The following is a 17,044-nucleotide window of genomic DNA, read 5'->3' as shown; positions in this document are numbered from 1 at the left end:
GGTCTTAGCAAAGGGGGTGAGCAATGTGGGCAGCCATCTTCACAAGGCCAAGGGAAGGCTCATGGAGGTGAGGGATACCTCTGGTGAGCCAAGGGGCTAAAATACCAATGCTGGTGGGATAAGACCCTTAAATAGCTATTAATTAGCCTGTTATTGGGTCTCTACAGGCCTGTACACCCCATGTAAAATTCCACACTGGTTGGAGTAACTAGTCAGGTTGGCACTGGGAATTGACATTGGATTTTATATATCTACCATCTCCAGGTATAAAAATGCATCCTGATTTGATTCAAATGGCATAGCTCCAAGTCTGAAATTTTAACTCCTTGATCTAGATTTTGGCTAATAGGGACAATAGTTCTCTCTATCAACACCACCAAAACACCATATCAGGTTGACACCTAAAGTAGATCATCCCATAATATTCTAAACTCAGGGGAATGCAAACCATGTTAATGCAGCCTGATTTCACAATTTAATTCTTTTAACACTGGTATTTTTGCATTGAATGTGTTTTGTGCGCACTCTGAAGTTAATATACCTTTCCTGAAGGTCAGTTCTCAAAACTTAATGTGGTACATAATCCAAAAGAGCCATACCACAAGTGCAATTCAAAGTCCCACTTGGTGGTGCATTCACCTACTGAGCATAATCAGCATAAATGAACAATGGACCAAGGGAGGCGATGGTAAGGCAGGTCACTCAAAGGTTAGTGAATGGTGTAGGTCTAAAGGAGAGCTGTTAACATTTCACGGAAGCTGATGAGTTGAAATGAATTCCAGAGCTGGGCTCTAGATGATTTCAGCTAGGCAGAAGTGGGGTACTACAGATGCTACCCCAGTTCCAACCTTCCAGCTCAGCACCGTCCTCATGACCTGTCCTATCTGTCTATCTTCATTCCCAACTATCCGCTCCACCCTCCTCTCCGACCTATCACCTTCACCCCCATCCCCACCCCCTCCCATTTATCTCTCCACCCCTGAGGCTCCCAGCCTCATTCCTGATAAAGGGTTTTTGCCCGAACTGTCAATTTTTCTGCTCCTCGGATGCTGCCTGATCTGCTGTGCTTTTCCAGCACCACTCTAATCTAGATGATTTCAGGTCAAGTTGTCAATGGTGGTGAAGAGAGAGAGGTGATACAACAGCTCTGGTCAATGAAAGAGAGTGTTGTGGGAGGCCAGGAGTATCAGTGGGCCTAATGAAGGTAGAGAGATAAGGAGGAGTGAAGTGCTGAAAGGATCGATAAATGAGGATAGGAATGTGTGGATTTGAGAACCATCTGCCAATGTAAGTCCACAAGGACAGGATGATAGATGAAGGCAAGGGCATGGTATTGTAAATGTTTGGATAGCGCTGTTTCCAACATATGCAAATTCTAATGTGAATTTTATTATGCTTTATGCACATTTATATATTTAACAAATTCAGTTTGGAATAAAACCCCAATACTCAAAGTTTACCTTCCAGTAATTCTTCAAAATCATCAACAAAGAATTCTCGTAATGGAGGGCGTTTTGGCCGCTTAAGGGTGTTTACAAGCTGCTGGATCTTTGCAGAGACTCGGCTGCTTACTGGTACTCCTACACAAATGAGATCGATAAATAAATTGGATTACTAATGTACACAGTGTCCTGCTGTCAGAAAATGGGTAGAGTTGCAGAGCTGGTAGTGAGAGCCCTCATTACTTAGCTGGTCTTAATGGTTCTAAGCAAAATCAAAAATAAAGATATTGTCAATCGAACAATGTCCCCACACTGGAACACAACATTTTTTTCTTCAGTGATTCGACTGAACAATTTGAAATATTGAAACAGTGTGGTTCACACCTAAAGCAGCTGGTACCAAGAAAGCTGATTTTACTGACCCAAAACTATTATTTCTACCAAAATCATGGTCACTCACATCAAAGTCAGCAACTTTGGATAAACAGGAGCTTCTCAATAAAATATTAACATTCAACTTCAGGACAGGCTGCATGCTAGCCTTTATCATCAGTAAACTGTATCTTGCAATGCATGCTAAACTTGGAAGAAGGTTTAGTTCGGAAAGATGGATCAACTCACAGTGGCATCCTTTAAATGCAGTGCGAACAATGCATTGCATAAACTAAATGAAAAAAAGATCTAAGCCTTACAATTCATTATAACTGGCAGCACACTTTCACCTTTAATCTTTATCATGAAAGTGCAGGAGCAAAGATCGGGTTTGTTATACTGCACAACGGAAACAATCAGCCCAGGTTGCCCAATGACATCCTGAAGCAATATGATTAAGACTTGAATTGTGGGCATGAAGGCAATTGGAAATACTGCGTGAGCATTCTTGTCACTTTCATACCATTACTTCATCTTCTGGAGACACTTATCCAGACTAAGGCACAGTTGAAAAATGCCCTATTGGTTCCCCTCAAATAAGCTTTCTCGGTGCATAATAACGGATATTCAACTGCAAGTGTCGAGCTGAATATTTACAACAATAACGGAGGTAAACATCACCACCAGTCTGGGGAATATGCCTGAAATATTTTTGTTCTTTATAACTATTCACTATACACAATCTTTGAGCTACCAGAGGAGACACAAATCCCTCTTTATATCAAATCAAATAGCCAGAAGAGGATCAATTGTGGTTCGCATTATACGTCCCCTCTCCATATGAAAACTAGCTCTGATCAGTGACAGGCCAACAGGGATTGTTGATAACGTATAGAGAATAGTATGCATGAACCAGAGAACATCTGATTAATATGGCTAAATAGTTGCAATTCCCCATGCGATGTATGATTTATCTAAGTTATAATATTATTTCTTTGAGTTGGATGTAAGCTATTGGCTAGTTGATTTTGGTCTGTCTCTCTGAAGGGGTTTAATGACTAACTTGTAGGTATTTTAGTAGCCATAAAACAGTGAGAGAGTGAAGGTGTTTCTGGAGAGTAACGTGGTTTTTTTTGTCTTCACTGAATGAATTTGATAAGAGACAAAGTACATTGTGTGCTTTAGGCTTATAGATTAAAAGGTCAGATATTGCATTTTTGTTTCCCTTTTGATTAGCGGAAACACCAATACCTAGAAGAAAGCCTTCTTAGCTTGTTTTTGCAAAGCCTTGATTATATAGAGTCATAGAGATGTAATGCATGGAAACAGACCCTTCGGTCCAACCCATCCATGTCAATTAGATATCCCAACCCAATCTAGTACCACCTGCCAGCACCCGGCCCATATATGTCCAAAACCTTCCTATTCATATACTCATCCAAATGCCTCTTAAATGTTGCAATTGTACCAGCCTCCACCACTTCCTCTGGCAGCTCAATCCATACACGTACCACCCTCTGTGAAAAAGTTGCCCCTGAGGTCCTTTTATATCTTTCTCTCTCACCCTAAACCTATGCCCTCTAGTTCTGAACTCCTCCACCCCAAGAAAAGACTTTGCCTATTTATCCTATCTAAGCCCCTCATAATTTTGTAAACCTCTATAATGTCACCCCTCAGCCTCTGACGCTCCAGGGAAAACAGTCCCACCCTGTTAAGCCTCTCCCTATAGCTCAAATCCTCCAACCCTGGCAACACCCTTGTAAATCTTTTCTAAACCTTTTCAAGTTTCACAATATCTTTCCGATAGGAAGGAGACCAGAACTGCACGCAAAATTCCAACAGTGGCATAAGTCCTGCTAAGATTTGCTTTCCCAAAATGCAGCACCTCGCATTTCTCTGAAATAAACTCCATCTGCCACTTCTCGGCCCATTGGCCTATCTGATCAAGATCCTGTTGTAATCTGAGGTAACCTTCTTTGTTGCCCACTACACCTCCAATTTTGTTGTCATCTGCAAACTTACTAACTGTATCTCTTATACTCGCATCCAAATCATTTATGTAAATGACAAAAAGTAGAGGACCCAGCACCGATCCTTGTGGCACTCCACTGGTCACAGGCCTCCAGTCTGAAAAACAACCTTCCACCACCACTCTGTCTTCTACCTTTGAGCCAGTTCTGTATCCAAATGGCTAGTTCTCCCCTTATTGGAACAACAGAAACTTCTTCCAAAACACAGGTCACTTTTCTACTCTAGAAGAAAACAGATGAACTGTTCATTCACTTCAGTGCACTTTCTGGAGTCTTGCCATGCACAAAATTGGCACCTCGTTTGCTTGTACAAAAAAAAAGGGACTATATTTCTAAGTGTGTCACTGCACATGAAGTGTTTCAAAATGCTTGGCTTTGTATCCTAGAACCATGGAAGATTAAAATACAAAAAGTCCATTACTTTATGATGACATTTTGCTGAAGCAGCTCAAAGTCAACACCATGTTGCCCTCTTGCCCCATTGCCCAGTCTTCATTTGTTTCAAATATTTATTTACATTGCTTCTAACTATGTAACAATTTCTTCCATAACTGCTCTGGTACAATATTCCATACTCCAACAACTCTGTATGAAGAGATTTCTCCAACTCTCTGCTTATCTTCTTTAAACTGATGTTCACTGACTTCCCAACCAAAGCCAATCATGTTTCACTACTTACCAATGACTGGCACTTACGTATCAAAGTATCCTAAGGTCCTTTCACATCATGTCAGCACAAAGCAGAATTTTAAACTCAAACAAATATTTTCCTGGTCTTTTCTGTTCTAATAGAAATAGGTTCAAGTTGGCTTCATTACTATGCATTCTTCTGCTTACTCTAAGCATAGTGAATCAAATACCTTCTCATTACGGAACACCCAAAAATCCACAGATTCATATGTTCACCTTTGTTCTTGCTCATTGTGATAATTTTATGTTAGACTCATGATATTTTAGTTCTACCTCAGGCCAACAATATTCATACATTAGGAAGGACATGAGGGTTTTTGATAGGATGACAAAAAGTTACTGGAATGGTTTCAGGGATGAGGGGTGTCAATTATATGTGAATAGACTGGAGTAGGCATGAGGAAATCCCAAGTCCCAAAACGCTGAAAGCTTGATAAACAGAGAGCCCAGGTTTTTGAGAATGGCCAGAAAAACATAGATGACATGACGAAAAGCTTTTTATGTAATGAGTGGTTAGGACTTGGAATATGCTCCTTGATGGGGTTGTAAGATACAGATTCAGTAATATGGAAATTGGGTAAATAATTGAAGGATAAAACATTGTGGAGCACAGAAAGGAAACTAACAGGATTGCTCTTCGAAAGACTTGGCACAGGCTCAACGGATTCAGTGGTCCCCTCATAATTCTATGAAACATGCTAGTAAATGTAAGCAGCTGAATGCAGGAAAGCAATGGTGGTCGATACTGGTCCAATTTGCTCTATTGGGCACTGTTGTAATGTTCAGAGGCTAAACTGCAGTACAAAGTGGAACGGAATACTGGCATCACTTGTTTAGTTCTCCCGAACAAAAGGGGCTAATCCTCAGATTTGTAAGACCTTATATTTCCCAGTTTGTCTGGCCATGTATACTTCGGAATGGTTACTGAATTGGACTTGGCCTCCACCTCAATGAAATCACACAGACTAATTGTGCTTATTAATGTTGGTATATCGACATTGAGCAACAACAAAATCTACAATTCCCACATGCCGTGTTTCCAATTTGAGCCAAGTTGCTGTGGGATGTCAGCTGCTTTTCTACAATAATCAAGTAAGAGACCTTTTGTGCCGTTGTTGATAATCTCTGATACATGAATAATTAACACGTGCATTTTGTTTAAAAAAAAACTGTGTCTGGACAGGAGCAGCTCCGAACAGCAGAAATATAAAAAACTAAGTTCTTCTTTAGTAGAAAGAAGTAAATCCTGAAGTTATTAATTAGCTGGAATGAGCTGCCAGAGGAAATGGTGGAGGCTGGTACAATTGCAACATTTAAGAGGCATTTGGATAGGTATATGGAGGATAGTGGGTTAGTGTAGTTTAGGTGGGCTTGGATCGGCGCAACATCGAGGGCCCAAGGGCCTGTACTGCGCTGTATTCTTCTATGTTCTATGTTCTATGTTCTATGAGGGGTGTCAATTATATGTGAATAGACTGGAGTAGGCATGAGGAAATTTGGCAGAAGTCATTAAAATCATGAAAAGTTTTAATACAGCAAATAAAAAAAAGTCCCAAAACGCTGAAAGCTTGATAAACAGAGAGCCCAGGTTTTTGAGAATGGCCAGAAAAACATAGATGACATGACGAAAAGCTTTTTATGTAATGAGTGGTTAGGACTTGGAATATGCTCCTTGATGGGGTTGTAAGATACAGATTCAGTAATATGGAAATTGGGTAAATAATTGAAGGATAAAACATTGTGGAGCACAGAAAGGAAACTAACAGGATTGCTCTTCGAAAGACTTGGCACAGGCTCAACGGATTCAGTGGTCCCCTCATAATTCTATGAAACATGCTAGTAAATGTAAGCAGCTGAATGCAGGAAAGCAATGGTGGTCGATACTGGTCCAATTTGCTCTATTGGGCACTGTTGTAATGTTCAGAGGCTAAACTGCAGTACAAAGTGGAACGGAATACTGGCATCACTTGTTTAGTTCTCCCGAACAAAAGGGGCTAATCCTCAGATTTGTAAGACCTTATATTTCCCAGTTTGTCTGGCCATGTATACTTCGGAATGGTTACTGAATTGGACTTGGCCTCCACCTCAATGAAATCACACAGACTAATTGTGCTTATTAATGTTGGTATATCGACATTGAGCAACAACAAAATCTACAATTCCCACATGCCGTGTTTCCAATTTGAGCCAAGTTGCTGTGGGATGTCAGCTGCTTTTCTACAATAATCAAGTAAGAGACCTTTTGTGCCGTTGTTGATAATCTCTGATACATGAATAATTAACACGTGCATTTTGTTTAAAAAAAAACTGTGTCTGGACAGGAGCAGCTCCGAACAGCAGAAATATAAAAAACTAAGTTCTTCTTTAGTAGAAAGAAGTAAATCCTGAAGTTATTAATTAGCACTAATACTTTTGTTTAAATGTTTTCATTGCTCACACTAAGATCTGCTGGATGCTGAACAACAATAATCAATATTCTTCTGAGATACCTGTTCAAGTTTGCAAATTAAACTGTAAAGTGAGTCCACAGTTTCCTTGCAATATCTGTTTTCTGCTACAAGTAAGTAATAGAGATTTACCCTTGCCTGTATTTTTCCCCAATATGAAGATATTTTGAAACAGTTTGATGTGGATAGCAAAACAATAAGGCAATATTATTTTCTCTGCAAATAATTGCTTCAACATAACATAAAATATTGGCAAGAATGTGTTATTTGTATTGATATTACACTGAAATTAAACACAGCTGGCAACTGTGACACTAGTACCAAATGGTTTTTTGAAACTCTGATGTAAAGCCATTGAGATCTGAACGATTCATGTGGAAATGGACAATGTCAATACAAATGGTAACTCAACTTGCTTTAGTGATGTGAATTTACTTGTGATCTCTGTGCATACCAATTAGTTTATTATTCAAAACATTGATACCCCTTGGTGGGAGCACAAAAGCAGTGTTCTCACGGACTTGTCTGTTTTGGGCAAAACAAAAGGACATTATTTCCGGGAACACTTATTCATCCAAATGAACAGCACAAGATGTAGTGTCTATCCCACCACGAAGTCACTGAGTGCTGTTGTGCTATTATCATCTGATTTTGTGGCTACGCTAATTTGCAATAAGAGCCATGTTGTGGCTTTATCCTTCCAGCTTTAAATGAAAACATCACAATTACATTCCGAAAGGACATGACATTTTTATTGATAATGTGCAAAGGAAGCTCAAGTATAGCTCGTAAAAGTGTGACATAGATATGAAGAGTCCATTTAAAAAATAATGTGCAGATTGAGCTGGTTGACCTTTCCTGTTCACTTTGAATGACATTCTGCACTTGACAAGACCTTTTGAGTCCTTGCACAAATGGCTCTTGCAACTTTCACATTTTAAAAAGGCAACACTGAAGCAATGCAGCCCATCATTTCCAGAGTGTAATTTTGATTGCTCCAAAGAATTGAAATTTTGCCGATACTGGAAACATCTGAAAGAAAAACCTATTTTCCTATTTTTACAGGAAGATCCCTGTCTCACAGAATGGAGCATAGGAACAGGAGGAGGCCACTCAGCCTCTCAAGCATTTTGTCACTCAATTATGTCACGGCTGATTTGCACTTTGTTTGCCTTAGTTCCATATCCCTGTGGGAACGCCAACATTTCCTGTTTTTGTTCTATTTTGAGTGCTAGCCCCTTATTTCCATTTTTCACAAATAGTTTTAGTGCCATTAACTATTTTATTCTTCTATTCAAATCCACTGCAGAAATGGTATTCTAAAATTTTCCAAACAAAAAATGTGCACCAGTATTTACATAGTTTTCAAAGTATTTTAAGCCGAGCTTATTACCGAGACTGAATGGAGTGCCATATTAAAGTCATAGAGTTGTACAGCACGGAAACAGACCCTTCAGTCTAACTCGTCCATGCCAACCAGATAGCCAAAATTAATCTAGTCCCATTTGCCAGCACTTGGCCCGTATCCCTCTGAACGTTTCCTATTCATAAACCCACCCAGATGCCTTTTAAATGTTGTAATTGTAACAGCCTCAACCACTTTCTTTGGCAGCTCATTCTATACACACACCACCCTGTGTGTAAAAAAATTGCCCCTTAGGTCCCTTTTAAATTTTTCTCTTTTGTCCCTAAACCTATGCCCTCTAGTTCTGAACTCCCCCAAACTCACAGAAAAGATCTTGTCTATTTACCCTATCCATTTCCCTCATGATTTTATAACTCTATATAAGGTCACCCCTCAGCCTCTGATGCTCAAGGTAAAACAACCCCAGCCTATTCAGCCTCTCCCCATAACACAAACCCTCCAACCCTGGCAACATCCTTGAAAATCTTTTCTGAACCCTTTCAATTTTCACAACCTCCTACCTATAGGAGGGAGACCCAGAATTGTGCACAATATTCCAAAAGTGGCCTAACAATGTCCTGTACAGTCGCAACATGACCTTCCAACTCCAACACTCAATGCCCTGACCAATAAAGGAAAGCATACCAAACAGCTTCTTCACTACCTTATCTACCCATGACTCCACTTTCAAGGAAGTATGAACCTGCACTCCAAGGCCTCTTTGCTCACATTAGTTTGGATTTGACTAAAGTTATACAATGATAAAACAGTTCTCACCATATTTCTACAAAATAAACCTTTAGTGTTCCAGGAACCTGCAGTGGAATGGATTGCAATAAATTGCTGTTACACAGAACACGTTCTGTACCTTATTGATCGCAGTGCAATTCAGTGAAGCAGTGAGAGCTCTATTAGCTCCTCAAGAGTTCAAATTGAAGTCTACTAACATTAAGGAAAATTGGCTTCTTCTATCACACACACGTAAAAACAATCAATGATTAGACAGCCACAACATATTAGAAATTACAACTACAGACATCTCCAAGTCAAAACGGTTAACTTGTTAATCAGCAGATGTTTATTCGTATGTTTTGTTGGCCCTTGCAATCTGGACCTATTATTTTCCCTAAAAGTGTGGTGTGCAAGCTGTCTCCCATTTAACTAGCTAGCAAAACAGGGCATTCTATTCACTGAAGTTTGACTCCCGTTGTTATGAGATTTTTGATTGTCACACTCCTTCCTTTCTCCAGCATGAAATGCTTAGTTTTTGAAAGGAGGTCAATCAACAGAGCAAAGTAATAACAGAACAACACATACAAGGTTGTGTCCAGCATGCATGAATGAATGACTGACAGCCCTGGATCTTGAATTATTACCTACTGGTTTGGTGTTAAATGCTGAAAATGTTTTTAAAAATAAAATCATACCAGCAAGTAATTTAGCTTTATTAAAAAAAAATGAACAAATTCAGCAAAATTCTTATTTTTCTGGTTTGTTTCAGCGCAAGAATTCATCGATCCAACATGCAAAATAGGGTAAAACGTTTCAGATCACTTCACAATCAACAATTACCTTGTCATTTCACAGAAGGAAAAAGCAATCATGGTCAAATTAGCTAGTTCTTAGGATAGGATTGATTGAACTGTTGTTATTGCCCCGAGCAAAAATCAGTCATTGAAAGTTTGTTATTTAGAACTTTATTCTAGCATAAAAGGACACCGGGTTGGAATTTCCTGGGCATTTACATACAGAGACATGGACATAACCAGTGAGTCTATGCGAGTTTGTGTTACATGAAACATAAAGATTAGGAGCAGAGGAGGATCATACACCCCTTGAGCCCGTTCTGTCAGTCAGCAATTATGGCTGATATTTTACATCAATTTTTCTTTCTTGCTCAATCTCCATATCCTTGACTCTCCTAAAGTACAAAAATCTATGTTTTTCAGTCTTCAATATATTTCAAGGTCTGAGTACCCACAGACCAGACGGTTGAGAATTTCAAAGATTCACAATCTCCAAATGAAAAGGTTCCTCTTTATCTCAGTCTTAAATGGTCATTCACTCATCCTGAGACAGTGACTTTATTTTGAAATTCTACAAACTCCCATCATCTACATATCAAGTCCCCTCAAAATATGGTAAGTTCCAACAAGATCACTTTCCATTTGGCTAAACTCCAGAGTATGCAGGAAGCAATCTACTCAACATCTTATCATACAACACCCTCATCCCAGGAATCAACCCAATAAATCCTCATTGCACTGACTCCAAATCAAATATATACCTCCCAGGCCGAGGAGGTCAAAAATGCACAATACCTGCTGGATAATTTCATAAAAGCTTCATACAAATGGAGCAAACTTCATTACTCTTGCAGGCCATTTGCCTTTCTAATTGCTTGCTGAATGTTTATACGAGGATTCAATATCTCTGAACATCAGCTATTAAAAAAACATTCTGCTTTACCACTTTTACTCTGCAGACTATTCTTCCACCAATTTGAATAAACTTACATTTCCTCACATCATACTCTGTCACTTTACTGCCCAATCAGTTAACCTGTATGTCATCTCTCTACAGCCACTTTGCATCCTGCTCACAGACTGTTGTCCCAACTAAGTTTTGTCATCAGAAAATTTCTGTGGTTTAGCAAATGCAGATAGATTACTCCTGATGCTTTCATTTCGGTTACTAATATGGATAATGAATAACTGAAGCTCCATCATTGATTACTGATGCATTCCACTCATTAGAGCTTGCCAATTTGAAAATGCTGAATTTATCCCTACTCTCTGCTTGTCAGTTAAGCATTTCACAATACATCCTAATATATTGCCCAACATCACTTTCCCTTCATTATTACTGAGACAAAATGTTGTAATTTGCTAACTTACTGCAATATATGAACAGTTTCAGCAATAGAACTATGTTGGCCTTTATTTCAAAGGGAATGGATTCGAAAAGGAGGGTTGTTTTGCTAAAACTATACAAGGCACTAGTTAGGCCACAGCTGGAATACTGTGAATGATTTTAGGCCTCTTATCTAAGGAAAGATACACTGGGACTGGTGGCAGTCCAAAGAAGGTTCAATAGGCTAATAAAAGGTTTGGGGAGACTGTCTTACAAGGAGAGGTTGAGTAGATTGGACCTGTACTCATTACAGTTCAGGAGATTAAGAGGTGAAATATATGAGATAGTTAGGAGATTTGACAGAGAGGTTGTGAGGATTTCCCCTTGTGAGAAAATCTAGGACCAGAGGCCATAATCTCAGAATAAGGAGTCACAAATTTAAGTCAGGGATGAGGAGACATTTCTTCTCTCAGAGAGTACTGAATTTGTGGAATTCTTTCTCTCGAAGGGTTGATGAGGTGATTGTTAAGTATTTCCAAGACTGAGATTGTTAACAGGTCAGGAAACCAAGGATTATGGGGAAAAGGCAGGAAAGTGGATTTGAAGATTATCAGACCACTCATGATCTCAACAAATAGTGGAGCAGACTCAATCTAAAGGGTCTACTTCTGTTCTTATGATCTTATGAAGCACAAACCAATCCCAGCTTCTCAGGACAACTTGGTATAGGCAATTAATCTAAAAAATGAACATATACTCAGAATCAATGATTAAAATAGAATTATATTTTCTGCATTCCTTATTGTTTTCCCTCATTACGCTTCATGAACACCCAACATGGCATCTCATGAGATTTCATCAATTTGTTTCAGAAATGGGTCACAAAGATGTTCAAGGCACATTACACATAGGATTCTTTTGGATGGCAGGGTTTTCTGCCACACTACTGAGAACATCACTAGGCAATATTAATGTTAGCTGCTCCGCAGCCACTTAATGCTGTGTGAAGCAAGTCTTACCTCAGGAAGCTACCAGCAAATCTGCCAGTGGAGCACCATTGGAGCCAGTGGCCAGTGCTGGGACTACATGTAGCCCCATGAGGCGAAGTTCGAGGAACCGGGTGCAAAGCTATACAATGTGGAGGGGAAGCTCAGTGCGGGGACAGGAGCCAGGGCTGCTGGATGGTGTTGTGAAATGGGTGGGATTGTATCAGAAAAGCTAGTGTTGGAAGGAGACGAGGAACCTTCAGGCTGGGTGACCCAATTAGTCAAAGGGTTGGTCATGGAGACCATCTACCACTTTTTTACCCAAGGCCAAATCCTCCTCCACCCTGATCTCCATCTCAAGTTTGCATCCAGGAAAGAAATGTCTGGTCCTCAACTAGACATGGAGGGGACCTCACCCACCTCCCTTTTTAATTTCTGATAGCTTGGGAGCTGATGGTAGGTGTTCGAAGAACACCAGGTGGTTTTCCTGGCATTTGCAGCTCGTAGTTGCTCCACTGCTTGCAAGTCTACCGTCAGGGTCCTGAAAAATTCTCTATTACCTATCTAGCCCCAACAGCACAAAAACCTTTGTCATCACAGATCTGAGATTAGGATTTTAAATGACAGGAACTATGGGTATTTGCACCACCTTGAAAATGTATTACATGACACGATTCAATATCTGTCCCTGTGCATATCATTTCCAAACAGATTTCGATTCAATGGAAGTCAGTAAGACAAATTCTGTGTATAATGGCATCGCTTCAATCAGTTGTTTCAGGATTTTATGTCATGTGAAATTGTGCTGGTGGATTACTTCTACATAGAAAACTCTACTTGTAAAACTGTTCACAATATTATCTGTCACACAGGAATAATTGGATATCTTATCAGAGGTTTGAAGTTTATATCAGTTCATTCTGCTTGGTGAAGCATTTTAGGGCAGCACGGTGGCTCAGTGGTTAGCACTGCTGCCTCACAGCGCCAGGTACCCGGGTTCAATTCCCGCCTCGGGCAACTGTCTGTGTGGAGTTTGCACGTTCACCCTATGTCTGCGTGGGTTTTCTCCCACAGTCCAAAGATGTGCAGGTTAGGTCAATTGGCCATGCTAAATTGCCCATAGTGTTAGGTACATTAGTCAGAGGGGAATAGGTCTGGGTGGGTTGCTCTTCGGAGGGTCAGTGTGGACTTGTTGGGCCAAAGGGCCTGTTACCACACTGTAGGGAATCTAATCTAATCTAAATCCCTACTTTCAAATCTAATTTGGGTTTCAGCACCAAGTATAAAAAGTTGTATTGTTGTTGAACACTGACTAATGGATTTTGCATGAAATGAGAGATTGGTATCAAACTTACCATCACCAGTTTCCATTAGTTCAGCATTTCCATACTTTGGGACTGCTCTTGGTGTCGATCCTTGGGGACGTTCAACCTGTATTGAGTGCTCTGTTGTATAAGTTGTGATATCTGGAGGTGCAGAGTGGTTTTCTAAGAGAAAGAAAAGATTATATATGGAGCAAAGAAAAAAATGCCATCTTATATATTTGAATTACTGCCTTAAGATACAATCTTTGATTGTGTAAGTAACATCCAAGTGCTTACATCACCTACAGGATTTTCGCTGTCCAAAATTTAAGTTAGATGTATGACCTGGTCAACAAAGTCAATATAATGTCAAATAATCAATACATTCAGATTTACTTTGCTCTCTTTTCAAGCTTTTAACTTAGTCGCTGTCCAATATAAGTCAATTTTGACGACCATCAATTTCTTTACCAGTTGCCTGGCCACCAATTAGGAATATTAAAGTCACTTGTAACACAGTTAAGTACACATGACAAAATGTTTCTTCCTTATTTGCCCTTCAACTCAATTTCTGAACCATTGTGTGCAGTTGTGCTAAAGATTCTTGACCATAACGTTCACAAATGCTAACCCTCTAAAGACTCGCAAAACACCCAGAATAAAGAGATTGTTTACGTCAAATCTTAAAGAAGGGAAAGAGAGAGAGAATATTGGAAAATGAGTTCCAGAGCTCATTCTCTTTTCTGGAGAATTGTTTATACATACTGCTACATTTCTTCTTGCTGAAAGCCTGAAATATAATAAGCTGTGTCTGCTGCTAAAAGTCATCAAATATGAAATTTTAACACATTCCAACAATCTTGCAAAATAAAAAATAAAGATTAAGCATGCTGAACATGACTTGCCTTTATTTAATCTATACTTTCCTAGATACTTGCTAATTACATTTTGATTTTTGAGAACTTGCTTATGGCACTGGATGGATCTGGATCAGAGATAAGGATTTTTTTTCCACTCACAGAGGGTCATGAATCTTTGGAACGTACTTCCTCAAAACGCAATGGGAGCAGAGTGCTTGCAGAAGTTGATAGATTCTTGATAAGCAAGGAAGTGAAAGGTTATCAGGGTTGGTGGGAATACAGAGCAATTGGGTCAGCTATGATCGTACTGAATGGCGGAATGGATCTGAGGGACTGAGTGGTCTACTCCTGCTCCAAATACTTATGTTTGTAAGGGTTATACAGTGCCATGCCATCAATCCCTCACTTCCTAAATAAGGTCATAGCACTGGCTACTCACACATCCAATGCATCAATTTACAGAATTAAGGATTGAAACATTTTGCTTACATTCTTAACTATGCCCTCCTCAATTTCTTTCAATAGCCTAAAGGTGCCAGTCAGGCTACAGCAAAACATTCACTGTGATTTTGACTCAGTTCCTCATAGCCAGTTGATGCTACATAATTATCCGTAGGAATTGATGCCTCCTCCTTCTCTAGGATGTCAACATTCTCACTTTCACAGTTATTTGCATTTACTTATATTCCAGATAAGTGTAAATATCATTGCAAACTCTGTCCTTCCAATATTGTTTAAATCTTATTTTGCACATTAGATCCTCAAAATAAAAATGACTGACCAGATTTTATTTCAGGAAGCAACTTGAGTGATTTGTGACGTGCAATTATAAAATCAATATTGAAATGTGTGCAACATCAACACCTGGGAAGAGTGTGAGCATTACAACAAGGGAATCAGTGTACGAGTGACCCACTTCCAAGTGATGTAGAGGTTTGGTTTTAACTTTTAAAAAGTGTACAAAATAAGCTGAATTGGCGATGGACACAACAATTGTCTCAATTAAATACATGATTAAAGAACTAAGTTAACAGATTCACATTTTTACTCACAGGAACAACTGCAATTACTTCTTTTAAAAATCCATTGGCTGTCTTATTTTCTCTTTGAAAGACTATAATCCTTACTTTGCTTGAATTACTGGAGTAATTCAAGAATAATAGAGTAAAAACCAGAGCATTTATTCTTTCAAGTAACAGAATGTGCCAAAAACGATTGTAACACCCCTTGCTTCAGCAGGTTTCTTCATTTCCCTTAAATGAGTACAAATATTTTTATATATAGTGCCAATGAGCAAAGCAAAAAGATCATTTTCAGTCCATGTCTGTTTTTAAGAGATGGGCAAAAGAATCCATGATTTTCTCACTCCATTTCACTCTCTAGGATTACTTGCACATGTAATATATTAAACGCAATTGATCAAAATAGTGGTGGCCGACCAAAATCAATGTCTGTCTGGCCTTGTACAGCAAACTATAATATTGCTGCTGCAAGCATATCATGTAAACACAAATCTAGATCAAATGGTTGGCAGTCTGTAAAGCCTACCAACAGTACCATGGACCTCATTAATCTTCCTTCTTGGTTAATAGAGTGTTGTATCAAAGGATAACCCTTACAACCTCCAACTCAGCCAGAATCTTAAATCTGATACAAACAGCTCTACATCTTCATGCTTTAGTGGCTGACACTAGTCTGTCTTCTGTTATTGGTGAGTATGTCCTTTCACTGATCAATTTTTACAAATATGCAGCTCTCTTGAACAGGTATGTGCATTTTATATTTTATGTGCATTATATTTTATTCATAAAGAATAACACAAATAATCGGTTCCCACACAGTATTCAAATTATTGTTCACTAATGCTTGGATCCCTAAATATATTATTTTTTAACTTTTCATGTATTTTATCAATTCTGCATAAAGTTACAGATTATGCATCATGTATATTTTTTCTCATGTCCTAGGGCACCTATTTGGAAGATTTGCACAATAACAATAACTTGTATTTACATTAATACCTTCAATATAATATCATGGGTCAAGCTACTTCAAAGGAGCATTAGGGGTCAGGATTGCAAGGTATTTACAGATGATCAAAGTCATGTGGCATATCTTCAGTTACTCTCCATGAGCAGAAAACACCACAGCATTTAATTATATCCTAAACTGTTGCAGAGTTTGAGTTACTCCTTTAAGAAACTTCTTTTTGCTGGGGAAAGACAGCAAGAAAGAGTGTGAGACAGAAGAGGGAAAAAATGGGTTGCGCCAAAAGGGAAAGTGTGGAATCAAGGACATCAGGAACAATGATTGGGAACAAGTCTGTCTTGTGGCAAGTCAGGGATTAGCTTGAGTAGGTGAGGGGCAGGTGAAATCAGGTGTCAACATGTACCGGGTCATTTCACCCAGGATGGTGGGTGTTTATATGCATGTCATAGAGTCAGAGATGTACAGCATGGAAACAGACCCTTCGGTCCAACCTGTCCATGCCGACCAGATATCCCAACCCAATCTAGTCCCACCTGCCAGCACCTGGCCAATATCCCTCTAAACCCTTCCTATTCATATACCCATCCAAATGCCTCTTAAATGTTGCAATTGTACCAGCCTCCACCACATCCTCTGGCAGCTCATTCCATACACGTACCACCCTCT

At 39.3% G+C, this 17,044-nt stretch overlaps 1 protein-coding gene across 1 annotated transcript in view; it reads right to left on the bottom strand.

Annotated features, from left to right (window-relative positions):
• Positions 1-17,044, bottom strand: part of LOC122550323 (disco-interacting protein 2 homolog C-like) — a 560,369-nt gene that overhangs the window by 142,585 nt on the left and 400,740 nt on the right. The window contains exons 7-8 of the mRNA XM_043691048.1: positions 13,581-13,712; positions 1,461-1,580 (exon numbers count right to left, since the gene is read on the bottom strand). Coding sequence (XP_043546983.1) covers positions 1,461-1,580; positions 13,581-13,712 — 252 coding nt within the window. The remainder of the gene's footprint in view (positions 1-1,460; positions 1,581-13,580; positions 13,713-17,044) is intronic.

This window comes from Chiloscyllium plagiosum, chromosome 5, assembly GCF_004010195.1.
Source record: "Chiloscyllium plagiosum isolate BGI_BamShark_2017 chromosome 5, ASM401019v2, whole genome shotgun sequence".
Classification (NCBI taxonomy): domain Eukaryota; kingdom Metazoa; phylum Chordata; class Chondrichthyes; order Orectolobiformes; family Hemiscylliidae; genus Chiloscyllium; species Chiloscyllium plagiosum.
This window is presented reverse-complemented; position numbering and strand designations above follow the sequence as displayed.